This window comes from Euphorbia lathyris, chromosome 6 (assembly GCF_963576675.1).
Source record: "Euphorbia lathyris chromosome 6, ddEupLath1.1, whole genome shotgun sequence".
Lineage (NCBI taxonomy): Eukaryota > Viridiplantae > Streptophyta > Magnoliopsida > Malpighiales > Euphorbiaceae > Euphorbia > Euphorbia lathyris.
In genome coordinates, this window is record NC_088915.1 from 88,770,327 (window position 1) to 88,791,925 (window position 21,599).

A 21,599-nucleotide genomic window follows, 5' to 3' on the forward strand; every position below is an offset into this window, starting at 1 on the left:
GTGATTCTCAGGATCAGTCGTGATCATGGTAACGATTGGATCCTTTGACTAAGTCTGATGAGACTTTCCAAATCAAAGTTCCTAATATGCAATCGTATTATCATTTTATTGAAGAGACAGGTTATGACTTTTTAAATGCTCCATAACGTATATTCACCTAATATTATTGTATAATATTTTTTTTAGAAAATATGATGCTTAAATATTATGTAATATTTATATATCAATGATTTTTTTAAGAGCACTTAAATTTGGGGCTTATACTTTAATTCTTTTGAGAAAATATATTATTTAATATTTAAATGTTTATATAAATAAGAAAAAAATTATTTTATTGAATAAAATATTTTTATAAAATTAATAATAAGAATTGAATTAATTATTTTATTAGATAAAAAATTATTAATTACATATTAATTTAATTAATGTATAGTGTTTTATAAAAAGCGATCCTATATAATTTGAAAATAACAAACCATTATAGTGGTTTGTTACTTTTGACCATACATATATCACTAAAAAATAACAAGATTTATTACTAACTATTATAAATGTTGTAATGAAATGACAAAAGTAAGATGCCAACATGCTTAACCATTTCTGTTACTAGAACAATTATAAACAAACTACTCAAATATCAATATTTAAATCTAACAATATAAGTTGATCATAAAAAACCATCTAAAATGTTTACAAAGTTATTAATATATATATATATATATACTTTATTTTATTAAAAAAAATTATTTGAAAAATCAGATGTGACAATCAAATTAATTAGTTCAATTTTTTTTTTTTTGTTAGATAAAGGTAAAATAGATATTGTTTTGCAACGTTAGAAACAAAATTACACTATTAAATCTATACTACCCGATGGAACATTATTAGAGACACCATGTTCTTTATGTCAAATGAAAGACATTTCATACATATTTTGTCACACATATTTTAATCATTAAGCGGAATCATAATAGAAGTCCTCCAAATGACATGAAAGACCTGATATGATATTTAGTATATAAAAACTCCTACACAGTGGCAAAATTGGACCTTATCCCAATAATAAAATAAAAAATATATATAATTTGGATTGACCAGCTTTATTCTAAAAAATGTCAATATGTATTCATATCTCAGATGAACTTATCCTCTAAAACAGCAGACATCTCGCTTATTTAAGGACTAGAGGAAGTTGTACTCATAGCAAACCATCGTTTCTTCTCTACTATTTCTACAAATTACAACCACCAAACCTCATCCAAATCTCATGCTTCTGTGGTCTACCGAGACCAGTGCTTATCCTTCCACTCAAATGATGTCACATTAATAATTGAGTTGATACGTATCATCTGAGTGAACGGAACCAGTACTGATCCCGTGTAGAAATTTTCGCTTCAATGTCATTCTTTCTCATGATTCAACTCTCTTTTTCCCCCCAACTACTAGTGACATGATAAGAACAAATAAACCACTGCCATGAACTTAAAATATACAAGTCCAGCTTATGGATAATCATCCAACTAAACTACGATTCGGTTTCCGCACCGCAATCCTACACTCGAAGAACAGTTCCAATAACCGGAAACGGGAAAGGAGTACTTGAATAAAAAAAATAGAAAAATTGCAGCAGCAGATCATATTCTCCGCCTATTTGAGAGTTCATTAAATATGCTTAAGCTTCAACTCCCAATTCCAACAGTAAGGTGTGACTAACAGCGTCGGATCCGGGGCCCATAAATTGGATGGGACCTGAGAACAAATTCAACAAGTTAAATCACATGAGAACTCAGAAGCGCAGCGTGTTGATGATGGAATTAAACTCAGAAGCGCAGCGTGTTGATGATGGAACTCAAACTCAATTCATTAAGCTCGCATCAAGTGCAGAAAGCAAGACTATAATCAACATAACTTACCAGGACTGGTGTATCGATTCTTTAGCGCCCACTCATCCCGCATGGATGCAAATTTTTTGAATGGTGCTCCTGAAATTCCATTTAGAGTAAGTAATTTGTCATTTGAAATTCAATGGCAGAATCCAGATAGAATTGAGTAAATTGTACACAGGAATATATGAAAACTTCAAGACCCGTATATTGGTCGATCTACAACAGAACGAAAGAATGAGAAACAAATTCTTACCATCAAGCTCAACCATTGCCTTCTTGATCACAGGCTTGAATTTACCTGTCATAAGAGGAAAGGAAATCGTTTAACTTGGATAGCTCAACTGTTGTGTCATATCTCATGTGTTTGTTATTCGTGTGTTTGAGGTCGTTATGGGTGTTAATTTGCTGTCGTATCAGATGCTTGTGTGTGATGTATTAGTTTATTGCTTATATCAAGAGAGAGGGAAGTTACAGATTAGTTTGCTCGCGGTAGAAAGTAATTGTTATGTACTCCTATTTATTCTGAAATAAATGAAACAAAAGCAAGCAGTATTTTCCTTTAAAAAAATTCTCAGAGATCCAAGAGTTCTACCTAACAAGCACTTAATATAAACAAACCAGCAAATTATACCAGTCTCATGACTAGATCCTAGGCCTATATCTCGCGAGCGCAGTTTATGTTAAGGGCCTGGATATGCTCTCTCGCCCACCCAGTAAGATCGATGGCATGAGGTTTGGGCTTGTTCTCACTAAGAATGAGATATGTAGTTTCAACGGGGATCTTTATTGGGTCGACTTTCTTTCATAGGAGAGTTTCTCAAGATGATTAGGATGAGGCAACAAAGTTAGGCGTCGTACTTGACTAGAAATCCAGATCTTCTTACTAATTAGTAATTCAGACTAAAAGTAACACTATCAACGAAAGACCAATACGCTACATCCAATCCAACCACACACCCAGAATAATAAGGTTGCGACAATATTTACTGGAACATTGAAACGAAGAAGTTCCAGGAGCTCAATTGAATTTTATATCCTAACGGGTGCTATTCAACAAAGCTGCATATCAAACACATAATTATATTTCTCAAGTAAATATAACAATAATGACAATCTCACTACATAAATATGATGCACCATCAGCTTAAGAGCGTAATAGTATGATATGGTAGACGTATAACAAAATTAAGAGAATAACATAGAAAGATAAAAATATACCATGTCTTCTCTCCACATCCATCAAAGAAGTCAGTGCTGTGCCACCAACTGTCCATTCGGTAACAGGAGCAGCCAAATTGCCAACCTGAACATTGGATTAGAACGTCATTTCATTGATTAAAGTATCATAGTCTTCATGATTTCTAAAATAATAGTATTGAACCACTCTAGAATCAAGCAAAAGGGGAAAGAGATAAACACGATCTAGTGAAATGCAATAAGAAAAGCCACTTACTGATGATATCAGCCCAGTTTTTCCACTGTGAAGGAGAGCTCCAGCTCCGTAGCCCAAAGCATAGCAATATGTAGAATCAAAGTTTGTTGGCAAACCACATCTTCCTTCATAACTATAAAGTGAAGATCAAACCATCAGTAAAGCCTGATCAAACAAATCATGCATCAAGTTTCCCAGCACATTGATAGCACAGATGTGAATCATATAACCTTTGTTCGTCACAGCAACAATATATATATATACACACACGCATGAAGATTTCTCTCACGCCAAAGAAATCTGGAGAGGCAATAACTTAATTTGGATTTTTTTTCTAAGTTATGGTGATAATTACCCAAAGAAGTGGGACTGTCCTTTGAATTGGCGGTTATATGTTCCCAGCTGCTTTCTCTTCTCCAACTCAGTTTCAACCATTTGAATAAGCATTTTCTCTGTTTCGATTCTGGCAACCTAGAATCAAGAAGTAGGTATATATAAAAAAAATAAAAAACAATTCCATGCAACACTCCACTTGTTGAAAATCAGAAGCAGCTATCAGATATGATCAGTACCTGGACATTTCCATGAGGATCCCTTTCCAGCATCAGTTGTTCCTGAATTGCTTGTGGTAGAAAATCAAAAAGTTCAAGAGATGAATTTGTAAGTTTCTTTTTCCATAGTCCATCATCATCCACAGGTTCATGGGCCAAGATTTCATTCAATTCCGCGATAAGATGCTGTACCTGCAAAGCAACAACCAATATATAACAATCAACAAGGCAAGATGGTAAAAAGAAAACAATGAAATGTTTGTTTCTATCAGTGTGTGTGTTTGTGTACATGTATAAGAACACGAGTACAGGTGAATGATCAAGTGTTAAGATTGATAATGGGTACCTCAGGAATGAAATCAATTAAACCTTCAGGAATGAGAATCACACCATAGTTATAGCCAGATTCTGCACGTTTACAGATTACATCTACAATGTAGTCAGTAACACTTTTCAATGTCATCTGCTTTGCAGCAACCTGAAATGAGAAAGAAAAGGATTACAAATACATCGCCAAGAACTTTAGAAAATATAGTTTGAACTAAACCCAGTCTTATGTGATAACACCAGACCAAGTGCAAGGACAAATAAAAAAACTAAGCTTAGCGGAAAAAGTCAAGATCTAATAAGGCATCAAAAATCAAATCCAGACTACTAGATTCAGTGAATGGAAAAACTTTGTAAGCTGAACAGATAAAAAAGGACCATAATCGAATGTATATATAATACAGGAAAGTCAATGAAAGCAGTACAGCGAGATTCCTTTTTCAATAAAAGAAGTTTTTAGTTGTTGTATTGCATGCTTAATCATATATGGTGATAATTAAAAGTAACTAAACATAACTGAACCAGTCAAGGGTGCAAATTAACAAACAAGTACAAGATGGGATACCTCTTCTCCAATAATTGTAATGTTAGGATGAGTTTGCAAAGCACACTCTAAGGTAATGTGTGAAGCAGCACGCCCCATAAGCCGTACAACTGCAACAAATCCATCTTAGTTAAAATATTTATCCTTAACAAATTAGTTAAGCACAATATCAGTCTGTTCAGAAGTAAATAAGGTAATATATAGAGAGTGAGTTTAGAAAACCATGGAAGTAAGCGATCATAAAACCTAGGGTGGATAACCATGTATTACAGTAAATTGACTTCCACAATTTTCATGTTATCTTTCAACAAAAACTTCTACCCTCTAGGCCCTCTGAATACCAGGTGAAGGAAGAAAATGCACAATTTTGATCAGCAAGAAATTAACTAACATCTTTATGCAGAATTTTACAGGAAATGGCAGAATTTGTAGAAGTTGATAAAGAAGAATGCTCTAAATATGTGTTATGAACCAAATGAACTTCTTGTTGACACAATTATTTTGTTCTATTTACCAATTGGAGCGAGGAACATTAGAATTGAACTTGACCAACACACTTACAGTGATAGTATTTTCCAGTGGATCTTGCATCTATCATCACATTTCCAATCATCTCTGAATATATCTGCACACATCAAATATATTCTGGTCACTTTTGCATCACTTAAATTGGGATGTAAAACAATGATATCACTTTTGTAGCATTTGACACTATTGTAACATCACAGAGACAAGAAAAGAAAATTCCCAAGCCTTATAAACCACAATCATGTAAATATGCATGCTATATGTTTGGTTTCTGAAAACTTAAACAGAACTAGAGAAGAATAGACTCTGGAAGGTGAAAAATTGTTGGACAAAAACAAATAAAATAAAACTTCATCTAGTAATAATATGTCCACTAGCACATTGCAGAACAGGTAAATATTTCATGAATATTGCTTTTTAAAATCAAATGAACAAAAAAGATATTTGTAACATGTAGGTCAGGAATTGTTTGCAACTGGGACAATTTAAGTGAGCAAAAGACAATAAATCAACATAAAGTAAAACATAATAAAATGTAGCTGAACAGTCCTAAACCAATTAAAAGAAATGTTACAGAAACTTAACTTTTGCACTACAAATATATAAATTATTCATTTAGATAATGTAAAGGCATCCAATAAGTCAAAAATGGTGGTGCTCAAGGAAAATTTAACAAGTTCAACTCTATGATGTTCACCCTGAATTCATTGAGACACAACAAATCTTTTATTAAAAAGCAGAACACCAAGGACAAAATTCATTCATATAATATATAGTGCATAGCTATAATCACCTTGCATGCAGTATCGAAACCAAAACTGGTAGGAACCTCTTTACATTTCAGATCACCATCAATGGTCTTAGGGCATCCAATCACCCGAGTTTTCAAATTTTTACCCCTGACCAAACAAATGAAGGAAATATAAGTTATAGGACATTAAACTGTAGTGGATGAAGAAAAACTTTTTTTCTCAAGCTACATCAAAGATGACCTATTTCAAAATACTTCTCTAATAGAAAACTGTTATCATGACATGCCTGAAATTTTCAGCAAGGAGGCAAGCATTAGTATTTGAGTCATCTCCACCAATGACGACAAGCCCATCTAGATCAAGCTTCAATGCTGTCTCTTCAGCTTGTTTAAACTGTAACGAGGAGAGCACTGAATCTTATATATTAAATGTAAAACACATACAGATACGAAGGAGAAAATAAAATATTTCACCTGTTCAGGTGTTTCAATTTTGTCCCTCCCACTGCAGATCATATCAAAACCACCCTGAAAAATGAAGTTTGGAAAATTAATCATCTACGATCAGTTACCACAACAACAGTAGCCAAGATCATATCAAAACCACCCTGAAAAATGAACTTTGGAAAAATTAATCATCTACAATCAGTTACCACAACAACAGTAGCCAAGATCAATAGCTTAAATGCATGAAATTCTAAAAACAAAGTCTAAGCTGATTTCCACAAGAAGTAGCATTTCAATCAATAAAAACGCGATGAAGTACATATTAAACCAGTCAGAACAATGAGATCTTGATTGCAATTAGAAAAACACAGTCGAAGCCAGTCAAACTCACCTGATTTCTGTAGGGATAAATAAATTCAGAGGTTAATTCCACGTATTTGCACTTCATGATCCCAGCAGGACCGCCTCTAAAACCATACAATATACTTCCCTTCGCACGATCCTGCAAGTAGTCTACAGCCACAAACAATAACCAAACATTACATTCCAATAGTCATCAAACAGCAGAAGCACAGTTCAAATAAAGAAATGCAGATCCCTCACCAAAGATTCCAGCAATGACATTGTGGCCCCCAGGTGCTTGTCCTCCAGACAAAACAACGCCAATCTTCAGCTTCTGATTGGAATTCAATTCATTAGTTTCATTAGGCACCAACATTGACGATGGCTGCCCGAACAGATATGGAAACAGCTTAGCGATCTCATCTACAGTACACATAAAAAAAATTGCACAATTAAGTCTAACAACTAAGGAAAATACAAATCAATGCTGTGATTTCACTAGAGAAGTTGAGAAATGACCTGGATTGCCAGCGGCGGAACTCGGCGGACCTTGGGTGATTTTAAAGGGGCTTTTGAGGACAGAAGGAAGAGGGAGGGCATGATCTATACGACTAGATTGAACTTCACTGTAAACAGAAGAAACACGGCCAGATGTGGCGGAGGATTTGACGGTGGCCGGGAGTTCGCCGTGAAGTACAAAAGAAGGAGCCATGGTGGTGGTTGGTTGATGGTTGCTTAGGTTTTGAAAAGGGGGTGACTGCTTACTGTTTAGTGTTAAGTAAGAAAACGTTAAAAGTATATATATATAGTTGGAGGAAAGGTTGAAATCTCCGCCAGGAAAGGTAGGTGTCTACTTTAGTGAATGTTTTTAACTGTTTTTAGTTACTGTCTAGAATTACTGGATCAATAAAACTTGGCCACGTAGGTAAAACCTTTTACCCATTGTTTTATTAAAATAAAATACCTTTTTGCATCAAAAAAAATAAAAATAAAATACCTTTTACCCATTGGTTGGTATTATTACATCGTGAATCTGCGTATTTTAGGCTTTTTATTATTATTTTATAAAGACTTAATACATCATTTGCCAATGAACTCTTCAAAAACTTAACTGTCTCGATTTTTAAAATATCTTGATAATCTTCTCCATTTGCATAAAATATTTAATTAATTTTTTGAACTGGCATAAAATATAATTAATTAGTCACTCAGTTCAATAAAATAAGTTAATGTGGAAAATGTATTCCCATATTTTACAATCTTATTATATAATTCAAAAATAGATAAAAAAAAATGAAGTTATTACTTCCTAAACCATAAAACTTGTCTTCTGTAATATTAGAATTGCATATCCCGTTCTTGGTCGTTTTACTTTTTTTAAGACACGTGCAATATATATTTCGTATTTAACTTACTTTTATGTAACCGAGTAATCAATTGATTACATTTTGTGCAAGTTCAGGATGTTGAAACACCTTTCCAACATGATTTTGATTTGACAAAATTATTTAAGATAATCCATGATTAAGACAATTAAATTTAAGTGCTTTGATTTAATTGTACTAATGCGTTTGTTCAATGTTGAGTATAAAAATATTTATAAGAACAGGAATCAAATTAAGACAGAACATAGTCAGCATGACAAAATAGCGCGGGCTGAGTAAAGAATAACTCAGTACGAAAGAAGGAAAGTCTTCTTCAGAACCGAAGCTTACAAATGAAGCTGATCACAGAAGCTGAGTGAAAAGCAACTCGGTATAAAAGAAGAGAAGTCTTCTTCAGAACTATATCTTGCAGAACAAAGCTGGCCGTGGAAGCTGAGTGAAAGGCAACTCTGTATCGGAATTGGCAACAATCAAAGACAACGGCTATCAAAGTCATGCTGAATGATTTTAAGGACAGCACCAATGATCCGTTTGTTAAAAGACAAGATCCGACAACTGTCTGCACCAATAATAGAAACCTTGGAATTACGCAAAGAGTTAATTTCGAGATGCATGGGTCAAATGTCCGCTGGCTAAGACAAGTGCAGTTCTTGGATCTTTTGCCGATTGTAAAAACAAAAAGAGAACAAAAGTATACATACAAAAGCACACCAAAACAAGAAAAAGATCTTACACCAAATTTCCATTTCTGTGTAAAAGCTAGAGTGATTTTTGTAATCATCTAAAGTGTTCTTTGTCTGAAAAAGAACAATTCTGTATCAATTGTAAAATTGAGAGAGTGGTGCTGAGTACTCGGTTTTAAGTACTCAGTGGTAGAGAAATCTAGGTGTTCGGTTATAGCACTTAGTAGGAGTTGAGTAGACGAATAAAGGACGGTACTCTTGCATATTCAACTGCCTTGTAAACGGTTTGTGCTCTACCTTTAAAGAGCTTAGTATTGGATTAAAAAAGCCCGGAGGGACTCTGGGGACTGGACGTAGGCGGAGAGGCCAAACCTGGATAAGTCGTACTGAGTAATTTCTAACTCTCTCTCTCAATATATATCTGTATGTGTTGCTTGCTATATTTACTCAGTATATAAATTGTTTAAGCTGACACTGAGTAAATCAGAGTGCTGAGTTGGAAGCTGACCACAAAAGCGTCATTTCCCAACTCGCAAGTAAAACAGTTCTAGTCAGTATCTGACTAAAGCCATCTTACGCCTCACTCGGCCATGCTGACCAAAACTGAGTTGTGAAACTCAAAATTAGATTAAGCTAGCATAATTAAAAAGAAAAAGTTATATTAGTTCCTAACCCCCCCCCCTGGAACTAATCACACAGGACCAACAAGTGGTATCAGAGCCTAATAGCTCACTACTCAAAGATATAACTATCTTGAGCTGATCCCGATAAATGGCTAAGAACAACACTCGTTTCCTTCCAGGGAACCAAACAACATAGATACTCCCTGAAGGATTATCAATTAGTCGGCCTCCCCTATTCTTTGGATCTAATTATACATTCTGGAAGAATAGGATGAAGAACTTTATTCAAGCCACAAACATGAGTGCATGGCTTGCAATAGTTCAAGGCCCATATGTGCCTTATAAAACTGTTAACGATGAGAAAGTTGTTAAGAGTGAAACTGAGTGGTCAGAAGATGGCCTTAAGAAATTACAAAATAACGCTTCGGCTATCAACATGCTTCACTGTGCTCTAGATGCTACAGAGTACAATAAGATTTTAGGTTGTGAGTCAGCACAGGAGATATGGAAGAAGCTGGAGGTGACCTATGAAGGCACGAGCAAAGTCAAGGAATCTGAGGTAAACCAGCACATGAGACTCTACGAGCTGTTCGAGATGAACGAAAACGAAGACATCTCGGAGATGAACTCAAGATTCACAAATATCATAAATGAGCTCAAGAGGCTCGGGAAGAATTTCACCGAAGAGGAACAGGTGAAGAAAATCTTGAGAAGTCTACCCAAGAGCTGGCAAGCTAAGAAAATGGCTGTGGAGGAAGCCCAAGACTTGACCACGTATAAGTACGACGAGCTGATCGGATCTCTGCTGACTCATGAGATCTCTATGAAAAACTTCGAAGCAAAAGAAAAGTCAGAGGACAAGAAACAAAAATCACTTGTCATGAAAGCTGACTCAACCGAAGCTGACTCATCAGACGATGAGGAAATGGCCATATTCACAAGGAAGATGAAGAAGCTGTTCAGAAAGAATGAAAAGAATAGCAAGAGGCCATTTAGAAGAGGCAATAGGTACAAAGCTGAGTCCAGTGACAAATACAAAAAGGACAGCTCCAAGCCTATCACGTGCTTTGAGTGCCATCAAACTGGGCACATTAAGTCAAGCTGCCCTAATCTGAAGAAAGAAAGGAAGGGAAGCAAAAAGGCTATGGTTTCTACGTGGAGTGACATCAATGACTCAACATCATCAGAAGCTGATGCAAATGAGACAGCAAATATATGTTTCATGGCCGATGACGCTGCTGACCAAAGTCAATCTGAGCAAGCTGACCTCTCTGACGGCTCTGACCAAGAGGAACATTCTAATGAGGTAACATCTCTACACTTGCTTAGAAATGAAATGGTTAATGCCCTGAGTGATTTATATACACTGACTAAAAAGTGTAACAAGAAAATAAAAGCACTCAGCAGGCGGTGTGACGAGATCGAAGAGGTCAAATTAAGTGACCTCCGATATCTTCTCCAAGACAACTCAACTTTGCATAACAACATGGAAATCATGCACAAGTTTGTGTCGAAAGTCCAATCAGATTCAAAGAAACTGAGAAAGGATGTCACAACCCTACAGAACCAAATAAAAGGTTCAACTAAAATTAAATCCCACGCTGAGTACTCAGGTACAGGTCAGTGTAGACAGTTCACTCAGTGTGGCTGTTGTGGGAAAAGAGGACACATAATAGATGTGTGTTGGTATAATAAACGGACTGTCCAATGTGACTTCTGCGGAAAGAAAGGCCATACCACTAAGGTATGCTGGCATGCTCAGCACAACGGTGCTGACCATACTCAACATTACCCTAAAAGGGTAACGCATTGTGACTTCTGTGGTAAAAACGGCCACACTATAAATGTATGTTGTCACAAAGCTAAAATTGATATTTTACCTGCCTATGCTAACAAACGAGGACCCAAAAGAAATTGGGTACCTAAAAATGAATAGTTCAAATTGCAGGTGAGCCTGAGATGCGCGGAGAAATCCAAGCTGTGGTATATTGACAGCGCATGCTCGAGGCATATGACTGGTGATGAAACTCAATTCATCACACTTGAACGTAAACGAGGTGGAAACGTAAGCTTTGGAGACAATAAAAAGGGTAAAATAGTAGGTTCAGGTACTATCGGAGGTAACCCCACTATTGAGTCAGTCTCCTTAGTTAAGGGTCTCAAATATAACCTATTGAGCGTAGCTCACCTGTGTGACAGCGGTAGACATGTTATATTTGATGCTACTCAGTGTCGGATACTCGAGGGAAAAACAAATGCTTTGATTTTAACTGCCCCTCGTGTTGACAATGTATATATGTTGAGTTTAGAAAAACAGTTTTCCAAAAATATATGCTTAGTATCTAAAGAGGACAACTCCTGGCTATGGCATAGGAGACTTGGTCATGTAAGCATGGACCTCCTCGCCAAATTAGCTAGAAAGCAACTAGTTGAGGGATTGCCCAAATTAAAGTTTGAGAAAGATCAATTATGCAATGCTTGCCAGCAAGGTAAACAAACGAAAAAATCTTTTCAAAGTAAAAACGTTGTCTCAACCAAGCGGTCATTGGAATTACTACATTTGGATCTTTTCGGACCTGTCCAGCCACTCAGCTTGGGAGGTAAGAAATTTTCCTTAGTCATTGTAGACGACTTCTCTCGGTATACTTGGATCATCTTACTGAGTAGCAAGGATGAAACATTTGAGATGTTCACAACATTGATTAAAAGGCTTGAAAATGACAAAGACCTAAGAGTAGCTCATATTAGAAGTGATAATGGCGGAGAATTCGAAAACCAACAGTTTAATGAATTCTGTGAAGTCAGTGGCATTGACCATAAATTTTTTGCTCCTAGGACGCCTCAACAAAATGGGATTGTTGAAAAGAAGAACAGAACAATAGTCGAAATTGCTAGGACAATGCTGAGCGAAAATAGGCTTCCAAAGTATTTCTGGGGTGAAGCTGTCCACACAACATGTTATATACTAAATAGGGCTTTAGTTAGACCTATACTCAAGAAAACTCCTTATGAACTTTGGAAAGGACGAAAGCCCAACATTGGCTACTTTCGTGCCTTTGGGTGTAAATGTTTTATACTCAACACAAAAGATAACCTTGCTAAATTTGATGATAAAGCTGACGAAGTGATCTTTTTAGGGTACTCAACTAACAGTAAAGCATATAGGGTGTATAATAAACGAACTCAAGTTGTAGAAGAGTCTGTCCATATCGAGTTCGATGAAACTAACCCTGCAGGAAAGACAACTCAGTCTGCCGAAGATGAACCAAGCTCAACTTCCGCTGACCAAACTGGAGCCACTGAGTCATCAGTACAAGGGCTGACCAAAGGTAAACACGAAACAGAAATTACCTTTGCTGACCAATCTACTCCTGCAGATATTGTAGAAACACCTATTCCAGACAACTCAACATTACCCAAAGAAATAAAAATCCCGAGAGGACATTCGGAGAAGTCCATTCTTGATGCTGCTGACAACAAGCTGATGACAAGAGATCAGCTTAGAAAATATCTCAGCAATGTTGCATTCGTCTCAATTCGTGAGCCAAAGAATTTTGCTGAAGCTGAGCACGACGAACATTGGATCAATGCTATGCAAGAGGAGCTTGATCAATTCAAAAGAAATGAGGTATGGGATTTAGCACCAAAACCTATGAATCAAAAGACCATAGGAACTAAGTGGGTCTTTAGAAATAAACTAGATGAGCAAGGCAATGTAGTCAGGAACAAAGCCCGACTTGTAGCCCAAGGCTATAGTCAGCAAGAGGGCATTGACTATGGTGAAACCTTTGCACCCATTGCTAGGTTAGAGGCTATACGTATATTGTGTGCATATGCTAGTTTCATGAACTTCAAACTATATCAAATGGATGTCAAAAGTGCTTTTCTTAATGGATTTATAAACGAAGAGGTATATGTTAGTCAGCCTCTTGGGTTTGAAGATCCAAAGTGTCCAAACCACGTTTATAAACTCAAGAAGGCCTTGTACGGCCTGAAACAAGCACCTCATGCTTGGTATGAGAGGTTGACCAATTTCCTACTGACCAGGAACTATGTTAGAGGCAAAGCTGACACAAACTTATTCATTAAGAAGAAGGGTAAAAATACCCTGCTTGCACAAATTTACGTAGATGATATAATATTTGGTGCTACTGACGAATCTATGTGCAAAGAATTTAGTAAACAGATGCAAACTGAGTTCGAGATGTCTATGATGGGCGAACTCAACTTCTTCCTTGGACTTCAAATCAAGCAAGGGAAGAATGGCATCTTTATTAGTCAGTCTAAGTACGCCAAAGAAATGTTAAAGAAGTTTGATATGGAAGAATGTAAGCCCATATCAACCCCAATGGGTACTGATACTGTCCTTTGTGCTGACGAGAAAGGTAAGTCAGTAGACAGAAAGTTATATCGAGGTATGATTGGCTCTCTACTCTATCTTACTGCTAGTAGACCTGATATTCAGTACTCAGTATGCTATTGCGCTAGATATCAAGCTGACCCCAGAGAATCACACCTTATAGCTGTAAAAAGAATTTTTAGATATTTGCAGAGCTCAGTTAATGCAGGTTTGTGGTATCCAAACTCAAATGACTTCACACTCATTGGATACACTGATGCTGACTATGGACGGGACAAGCTAGAGCGTAAGAGCACTTCTGGAGGATGTCACTTCCTTGGAAGCTGTCTAGTGTCTTGGTTCAGCAAGAAGCAGTCATCAGTTGCCCTGTCTACAACTGAAGCTGAGTACATTGCTGCTGGAAGCTGTGTGGCCCAAGTCCTATGGATTAAGCAACAGCTTGAGGATTACGGAGTTAAAACAGAAACAATTGAAGTCAAATGCGATAACAAGAGCGCTATTGACCTATCTAAGAATCCAATCCAACACAGCAGGATGAAGCATGTCAGCACAAGGCATCACTTCATCAGAGACCATGTACTCATCAAGCTGACCTACGTACCTACAGATGAATAGCTTGCGGATATCTTCACTAAGCCTTTGGCTCGTGAGCAATTCAGCATATTAAGGGAAGCTATCGGTATGTGTAATCCTGTTTAATAAACTCTTGATCAAATGTTGAATGATTATATTATATGCCGAATAGTTATTGCATGCTATGTAACTCACTCAAACTGAGCTAAACTGTATAACATAGAATCACCCTATACTGACTAGACATACATGCTGAGTGATTACTACAGGCTGAGTTACTTCTGTATGAAAATCTCTTATACGTAAAACTGAGCACTCAGTATTTCAAACGTTTAGAATTCCAAATACTGAGTAAAATCCATTTAACATTAAATGCTAGCACACGCACCATAAATAGCCACCTAGGATGACGTAATCGCAATAATTAGAAAACAACTGCGCCGAACGTGTCATAAATGCCAGATTATTATCGTTTGATCATCTCGAGGTAAAACGGCTACTCCAACGTTCCAGATCAACTCGACCCTCTATAAATAGTGGACGAATTCCCACTCACATCTCTTTACACTTTGAAATCTCTGGCAAACTGATTTCTATCTAAATCCCTAATCTTCAAATACTCTCAAAAGAATCCCTAAAAATCATGTCGGATTCCCAAAACATCTACGGAGCTGATTATGACGGCAATCACTCCGATGAAAACCCTCCATCTCCTGCTCAGTAGGAATACGTCGAAACTCCCACTAAGTCTCAAGGACAAGGTCAGCATGACCAAATTTCGAGCAAGAGCCCCCAAGCTGACCTCGCAACCTCTTCGAAAAGGAAGAAGAAGAAGGAAAAGCAAGAACCAGAAAGAACCTATTCTCCAGTTTTCGGCAGCGTTAGGGGATGGAAAATTGATCGCTCCCGCTAGTTCTCTAAAGGGTTTGTCGAAGCTGAAAAGCCCTTCTGCGAATGGATCTCTAAGAATGGCTGGACTGGGCTGTTCTCTATCCGTGAAGCCACCTATCCCGAGTTAGTAAGGGAATTCTATGCCAACTTACAAGCTGATGATGATGACAGTGACTACATGGTCACTGAGGTCAAGGGGAAAAGGATCTTTATTAACCCTCCTTATCTCGCTACACTGATAAATCTAAAGAACAAAGGAGCCGAACTCAGAACCACAAACGATTCCGGAAAAATCGACTACTCCGTTGAATTTTGTAAACCGAATGAGCACAAGGGAGAAATAGCCAGTACGTGTATGGGTCAAAATCAAAAGATGGCTCACTACATTCTGACCAACTTCATCTATCCCAAGATCAATTCTCAATCCTCTGCATCTAACTTTGAGCAGTGCTTCATATGGCACATGCTGACCTACCAGCCACTCAACATGCTTGTATTCCTTATCGGCGGATTTAAGTGGAGCACAGGGACACTCAGGTTGGGGTCCCTTATTACAAAGATCCTTCAAGATCACCGAGTGAGCTTAGCAGAAGAAATTCAAGTTTGGGGTACGGAGATTTCTGCAGGTATTCTATTTGGCTTGGCTTATGACCAACCAATTGTACCAAGAAAAGGAAAAAGAGCGGCGGTTGAAGAAGCACAAGCTATACCGACCAAGAAGGGAAAAAAGGTTGTGGAGCAACCTCGTACTGACCGCACCAGGCAAGATAAAAAGCGGAAAGCTGACCAAGCCACTAAAGACATCAATACTACCCCAAACAAAAATCGGATTGTATCTAGCGTGCAGAAGGCTGCTGCTGAGCAAGCCAAGTCAGCAGGAAAAAGGCCCGCTATGCTTGAGGAAGAAGAGAAAGAGGAAACTCCTGAGACACCTCTAAGGAAGAAGAGAAGAACATCTGGTCTGAGTCCCATTGATGCTGCCCCTCTTGATTTTGCCATCTCCGATGATTCCCACTTCGTGAGAAGTCAAGAGATTGACCTTAAGAAAACCCCTGTTGACCAGGAAGATGACTTGGGAAATTTCGGAAGTCAGCTTGGTGCTGAGAAAACAGTGAGTGTTGATGATGAGCAAACTAAGGATGCTGCTGAGCAAACTAAGTCAGTTGATGCTGAGCCAACTGAACTACAAGCTGACCAAACAGTAAAAGTTCAAACTGTGAGAAGCCTTAATGCTGCCCTAGAGCTCAATTCTTCATCTGAGTCTTTTGACTCAATTGCTGCTGACCCCTCACCTCCAACCAGAACGGTCAATTCTGAAAAGCATTTTAAATGCAAAGCTTACAAGTCCAACTCCCTAGACTTATTGGCTGATTCTCCACTTAGAGAACCAATTACTGACCTAACTGGACTTCAGTACGAATTCTTCTCCTCCGTCATAGAGCCAACTCCGGATCAATTCACACAAAAGCAAGCCTCTATTACTCATACTGAGGAACAAGCCAAGACCCTTGAAAATCCAATCCATGCCGAGCAAGAGCTTGAAGTCCAAGCTGATGGAGAGCGAGAAAAGGAAAATCCTGCTCATGGCAATGCCGAGTTGCCTCCTTCTGCACCAACTCAAATTCAAACCAATGTTGAGCAGGTCAATATCTCTGTCGATCCACCTCTTTCTAATCTTGAAACGCAGAATGTTGAACAGTCAGTCCCTGCTGCTGATCTGAACAAAAGTCCAGCTGTTGATCATGTTGGCCCATCTGGTACTGAAAAGCAACCGGCCGCTGAGCGAACACCTGAGGCAACTTATGCCTACCTAAATGCTACTGAGTCTGGGCGACGAATCATTGACTCAGCTCAATCCATTCTCCAGGATTTGACTCCCTCTCATGCCGATGCTGCTGGGTTCGTTAATGTTGAGTCAACACAACTTTCTTCTGTCACTCAGCTCCTGAATGAGATTAAGGGTCTCAAAGATCTTGTGAGTGTCATGACAACTGTTCAATCTCAATAACCCAAGCAAGACTCCATAGTGAAGCTGGCTGAACTGCAGTTAATGATGGTGAATCACATGGATTCCCTCCAAGGCCAAATAAATGCTCTGTCTGCAGTAAACACGAGATATGCTACCTCTGCTGAGGTTGACCACCACTTCACCAAGCTACACTCTGAGCTGACCGGTACTCGTGCGCTAATTTCCTCCTTTTCCCAGTGTTCGATCGAGCAAATTAGCGAAGCTATCCGTCTACTCAACTTGAGTAAGGAAGAGATGGATACTGACTTGGTGAAAACAAATGAAATCCTGCAATACTCCTAAGCCACCTTCAAATATGTGCGCCACACGAATGCTCAACGTCAGTTCTACGATTCGGCCTTGCTCAAAATGATAGCTTATGCTAGGCTGACTGACACGCTGACCTGGATTGGGAAATCACAAGAATATATTCTCAGTATGCTTAGTGCATCCATTCGAGTCCCCGGATCCATTATAGACGATGGCGTTCCTGTCTTCGACGGTCTCAGGGAGAGCACGAAACAGCTTAAGGCGTACTCAATGAGATTGACTCGTGCTGTTCTGAATGACACCTTCATTCCTCCTCCGCCCGATGCTGGCAAAACGGGGGAGAAAGAACAAGCTGATGGAACTCAGCACAAATCAGGAGAAGCATCTGGTAGTCAGCAGCAACAAAGAAATGCCAAGGGAAAAGGCAAAGTTAATCCTGCCCACCAAGCCCAAGTCAACAGAAAGAAATAGACTAGTCATTAGAACTTGACTTGTAGTATTTGGTTTTGGCGTTTTTCTATTTTTGTATGCTGACACTACACCATAGATGGTCTGTTGCAACACCAAGCAAGTGTTGGCTAAAGTCGTTATTGTGTTGCTAAAGAAGTTTTGGCAACAGTTTTTGTCAGAAAAGAGAGTTGCTTTTTCGCACGTTGCTAAAGATGTCTTAAGCAACATTTTTCACATTTTTAGCAACATCGATACAAATGTTGCTACACGTATCTGTGGCAACACTTTCCTATCCTATAGCAACTTAAATGAAAGCGTTGCCTTATCATAGAACAGGTAACAGTATTATCGAATAAAATTATAAGCAACACTTTTAAACTTTCTTGCAACAAGTTTTTATGCAACATTGTTTTTTAGTTGCAACTCTTTTTATATAGAATTGCAACACTTTTTAATTTAACATTTTTTTTTGTTTCAAGCAACTCTTTCGTATACAATATGCAACATTTTTTAAATGTAACACTTTTTAAGCTTAATTTAACACTTTTTAATTTAACATTTTTTTAGCAACTTTTTTATATTATGTTCATAGCAACACTTTTTGTTTGAAATTTTAACGATTTTTAATGTAACACTGTAATATATGCAACATAATCTTTAACTTGTGCAACACTAAAAAAAATTAAAAGAAATTTTTGAATTTAAATAATAGCATAAAAAAAACCCTTAATTGCAATTACAAATCCATAATAGGCTAATTTATTAACAATGAAATTTAAAATTCTCAAATGATCCAAAACACATAATAAAAAGTATAATAAAGTCATAATAATGTAACCTATCCTTCAAATTACTTAGAAAAGACAGTAGCATTCTCATTTTCATTTGAAATGTCACCATATATATCCTCAATATCAATGTTGAGATTGGGATTAACTTCTACCAATTTGTTTATAATTAATGTCAAGCTCTTCCTCACTTTTTGATCCACTTGTTTCATTTTCTCCTCCATTACTTCTTCAAGTTGGATAACTTTCTCCTCAATTTCTCCTTGCAATTGGTTCTTTTTCAACAGAGCCCTACCTCGACGTTTAGACGAGCTCGCGCTGGTTAATTAGGAATTGAGAGGTGCCGACGTAGGTGAATTAGGAATTGAGAGACAAGAAGAATGATTCCTTATCGACTGTCAGGAAAGAATTATGAAATGACAATAAAATTCACCATTTAAACTATGATTATTCACACAAGCTAAAAAGGAGAAGATGGTGCTTACACACGAAAGAGCAGAAGCTGATATACCTCAAGTGCATATTTGTAGCAGTGATGGAAGCCAATCTGATTGAACTTTGGGGAACTCTATAGAACCAAAATAATCCAAAAGGAACATTGCATAATGAAAGTACATTTTAAAATAAAAAATTAGCATAAAAACCTTTCAAGTAAAACATGTTCTGTTAAGATTATGTGTTTTCTTTCTACTAAACTTCTCACTCTTATAAATTATAATGACTGTCTCTTCCTCTTCTAATAAACGTATAATCTCTTCCTCTTCTAATAAACGTATAATCTCTCTCTCTCTTTTAATACTTTTTTTTAATAGAACTGCCCCTAACTACCAAGGCACACCTTGGTGCGCCTTTGGCAACTGCCTCTTGGCGCAAAATGGCGCACCAGGCACGAGTCATGGCGGTTGCGCCTCGCCATGGGGCTGCCATGGCGCTAATCACCAATTCGGAACTAGTATGTCAATTTCAATGTCAAACAAAATAAACATCAAACTAAAGTGTCATAACCAGTTTGAACAACCAACATACCATCCCTAGAGAAGAATTCAATAACATGAGGAACTTAACATGCTAAACAACATACACTACCCTAACACATAAAGTGTCATAACCAATGTTTAAACTTGACTCAATTGTGAAGTTATCTTTAGAGACATAATGAGAGAAATTTCAACATCAACACCTTTCAATTCGAATGGGTAAAAACCAATGCTTGCATTGTAAAATCAAAATCATATGAACACTAAGTTATACAGCTTAACATACCACTGCAATAACCACGAAAATATAGAACTGTAACCTTTTACGAAGCACTATACACTATATGGAAATCATAAAAATGAGCTTCATGTGGATTATTATGAACCTAACAAGAAGGGCCAAATGATTGAAGTAACTTTCCTGGTTGAACCATGTCAACTACTAAAAACTTGGTGCTCCAACCAAAGAAAAAAATAGTAAAATGATGTTATGGAAAGATATACCAATGTGGAATTATCAATTCGGGATGTTGGCATTATCAATTCCTTCTTCCCCTATGCCACTTAATTCCTCATGATTATCCTGTTCGAAGCATTAACCATGAAATTTGACAGCAGTCATGCACTACAAAGTAAACAATAGCATTATTAGATTATCATCAAGACCAGACCTCAATTGGTTTATTCTCTAGTGTTAAGAATCCACCCACCTTAACCAAGGAGGGGAAGCAAAGTTACTCTGTTTGCATCTCTCAGAAAAAGCATGAGCAAAAACACAATAATCATTCGGTGAAAGAGTTCCATCCCAAGATGAAACATCCATGATTGACCGACTCAGAATCTATTGGTGGGTAACAAGATAGCAGGGCAAGAAGAGAAAAGTGCAAATTAAGCATCATTTAACATGCATATCTACCAAAAACATCCAGGTGTACCATGTGCAAATAAATTCTGGAAATACCTTTCCACGTTCTTCCAGGGTATTGCAAAGGCATTCAAGACCATAGTAAGACTTGCTAGACCACATTAAGCAGGTTCTGACTCTGTCTTAAAATAAGAAATAAGCTTGTAGAACCCTTATAGTGTTCCATTATGAATGGCTTCTATAAAAAGTTCCTGCAAATCTCAAAAAAGGAACCAACATAGTACCTGATCATAATGAGCAGGCTCAAAAAAGGAACCAACATGACAGTGAGTGAAAGAAAACAAAGATCAGTGATAAATTGACAGATGCATATAGTTGGAAAGGGATAGATTAAAGACCTCAACAAGTAAACCAAGTTCCTTACAAATCTGTGTAAGAACAAATGTTGCATAGCAATAGAGTTCCAAGGTACAAGCAGTGAACTAATCTTTTAAACGCGTGGAGTTTTGACTTCCACTTAATGCCGCCACATGTTAATAAATGATTTTTTTAAAACACCAAATGCATAAAAAGATATTAACATTGGAGGAAAAAAACAGGTTATAAATTGACACACGAGAGCAGAGCAACCAGTGTTTTCTAAAAATTGCAGGAATAATGCAGTAAAGGGTAAAATGTTTGTAGATGTTAGCAGGAAACTCATTGTATTTATATATCTACAGCTATGCTGCAAAGTAAACAAGGCAATATATAGTTTCTGATAAATTAATGAAACAATCTTGCATACAGACTATGCATAAGCATATTGTTGTTGGATCAATGTACTAGCATTTCCATTGTAGTGAATAAATTCTGTAAATTTTCTATGCTTGGGATAGAAACACAAGTATACAATAGTTGTTGGTCTATCTCCTGCTG

At 37.2% G+C, this 21,599-nt stretch overlaps 1 protein-coding gene across 1 annotated transcript; it reads right to left on the minus strand.

The window, feature by feature from the left end:
* Positions 1–1,060: 1,060 nt before the first annotated feature.
* LOC136232415 (pyrophosphate--fructose 6-phosphate 1-phosphotransferase subunit beta) lies at positions 1,061–7,591 on the minus strand. The gene is made up of 16 exons (XM_066021557.1): positions 7,328–7,591; positions 7,070–7,231; positions 6,858–6,979; positions 6,494–6,547; positions 6,307–6,413; positions 6,062–6,167; positions 5,302–5,365; positions 4,762–4,850; positions 4,216–4,347; positions 3,891–4,061; positions 3,674–3,789; positions 3,340–3,451; positions 3,105–3,189; positions 2,140–2,184; positions 1,914–1,982; positions 1,061–1,749 (listed from the first exon to the last, which is right to left on the minus strand). Exons 1-16 carry the CDS (start codon positions 7,518–7,520, stop codon positions 1,673–1,675), a joined length of 1,704 nt encoding a protein of 567 aa, XP_065877629.1. The 5' UTR covers positions 7,521–7,591; the 3' UTR covers positions 1,061–1,672.
* Positions 7,592–21,599: the final 14,008 nt, after the last annotated feature.

Coding starts and splice junctions, on each gene's coding strand:
- LOC136232415 (XM_066021557.1), bottom strand. CDS start 7,520: ATGGCTCCTTCTTTTGTACTTCACGGCGAACTCCCGGCCACCGTCAAA. Junction 6,414..6,493: donor AAATTGAAACACCTGAACAG/GTGAAATATTTT, acceptor TCCTCGTTACAG/TTTAAACAAGCTGAAGAGAC. Junction 5,366..6,061: donor GTTTCGATACTGCATGCAAG/GTGATTATAGCT, acceptor TGATGTGTGCAG/ATATATTCAGAGATGATTGG.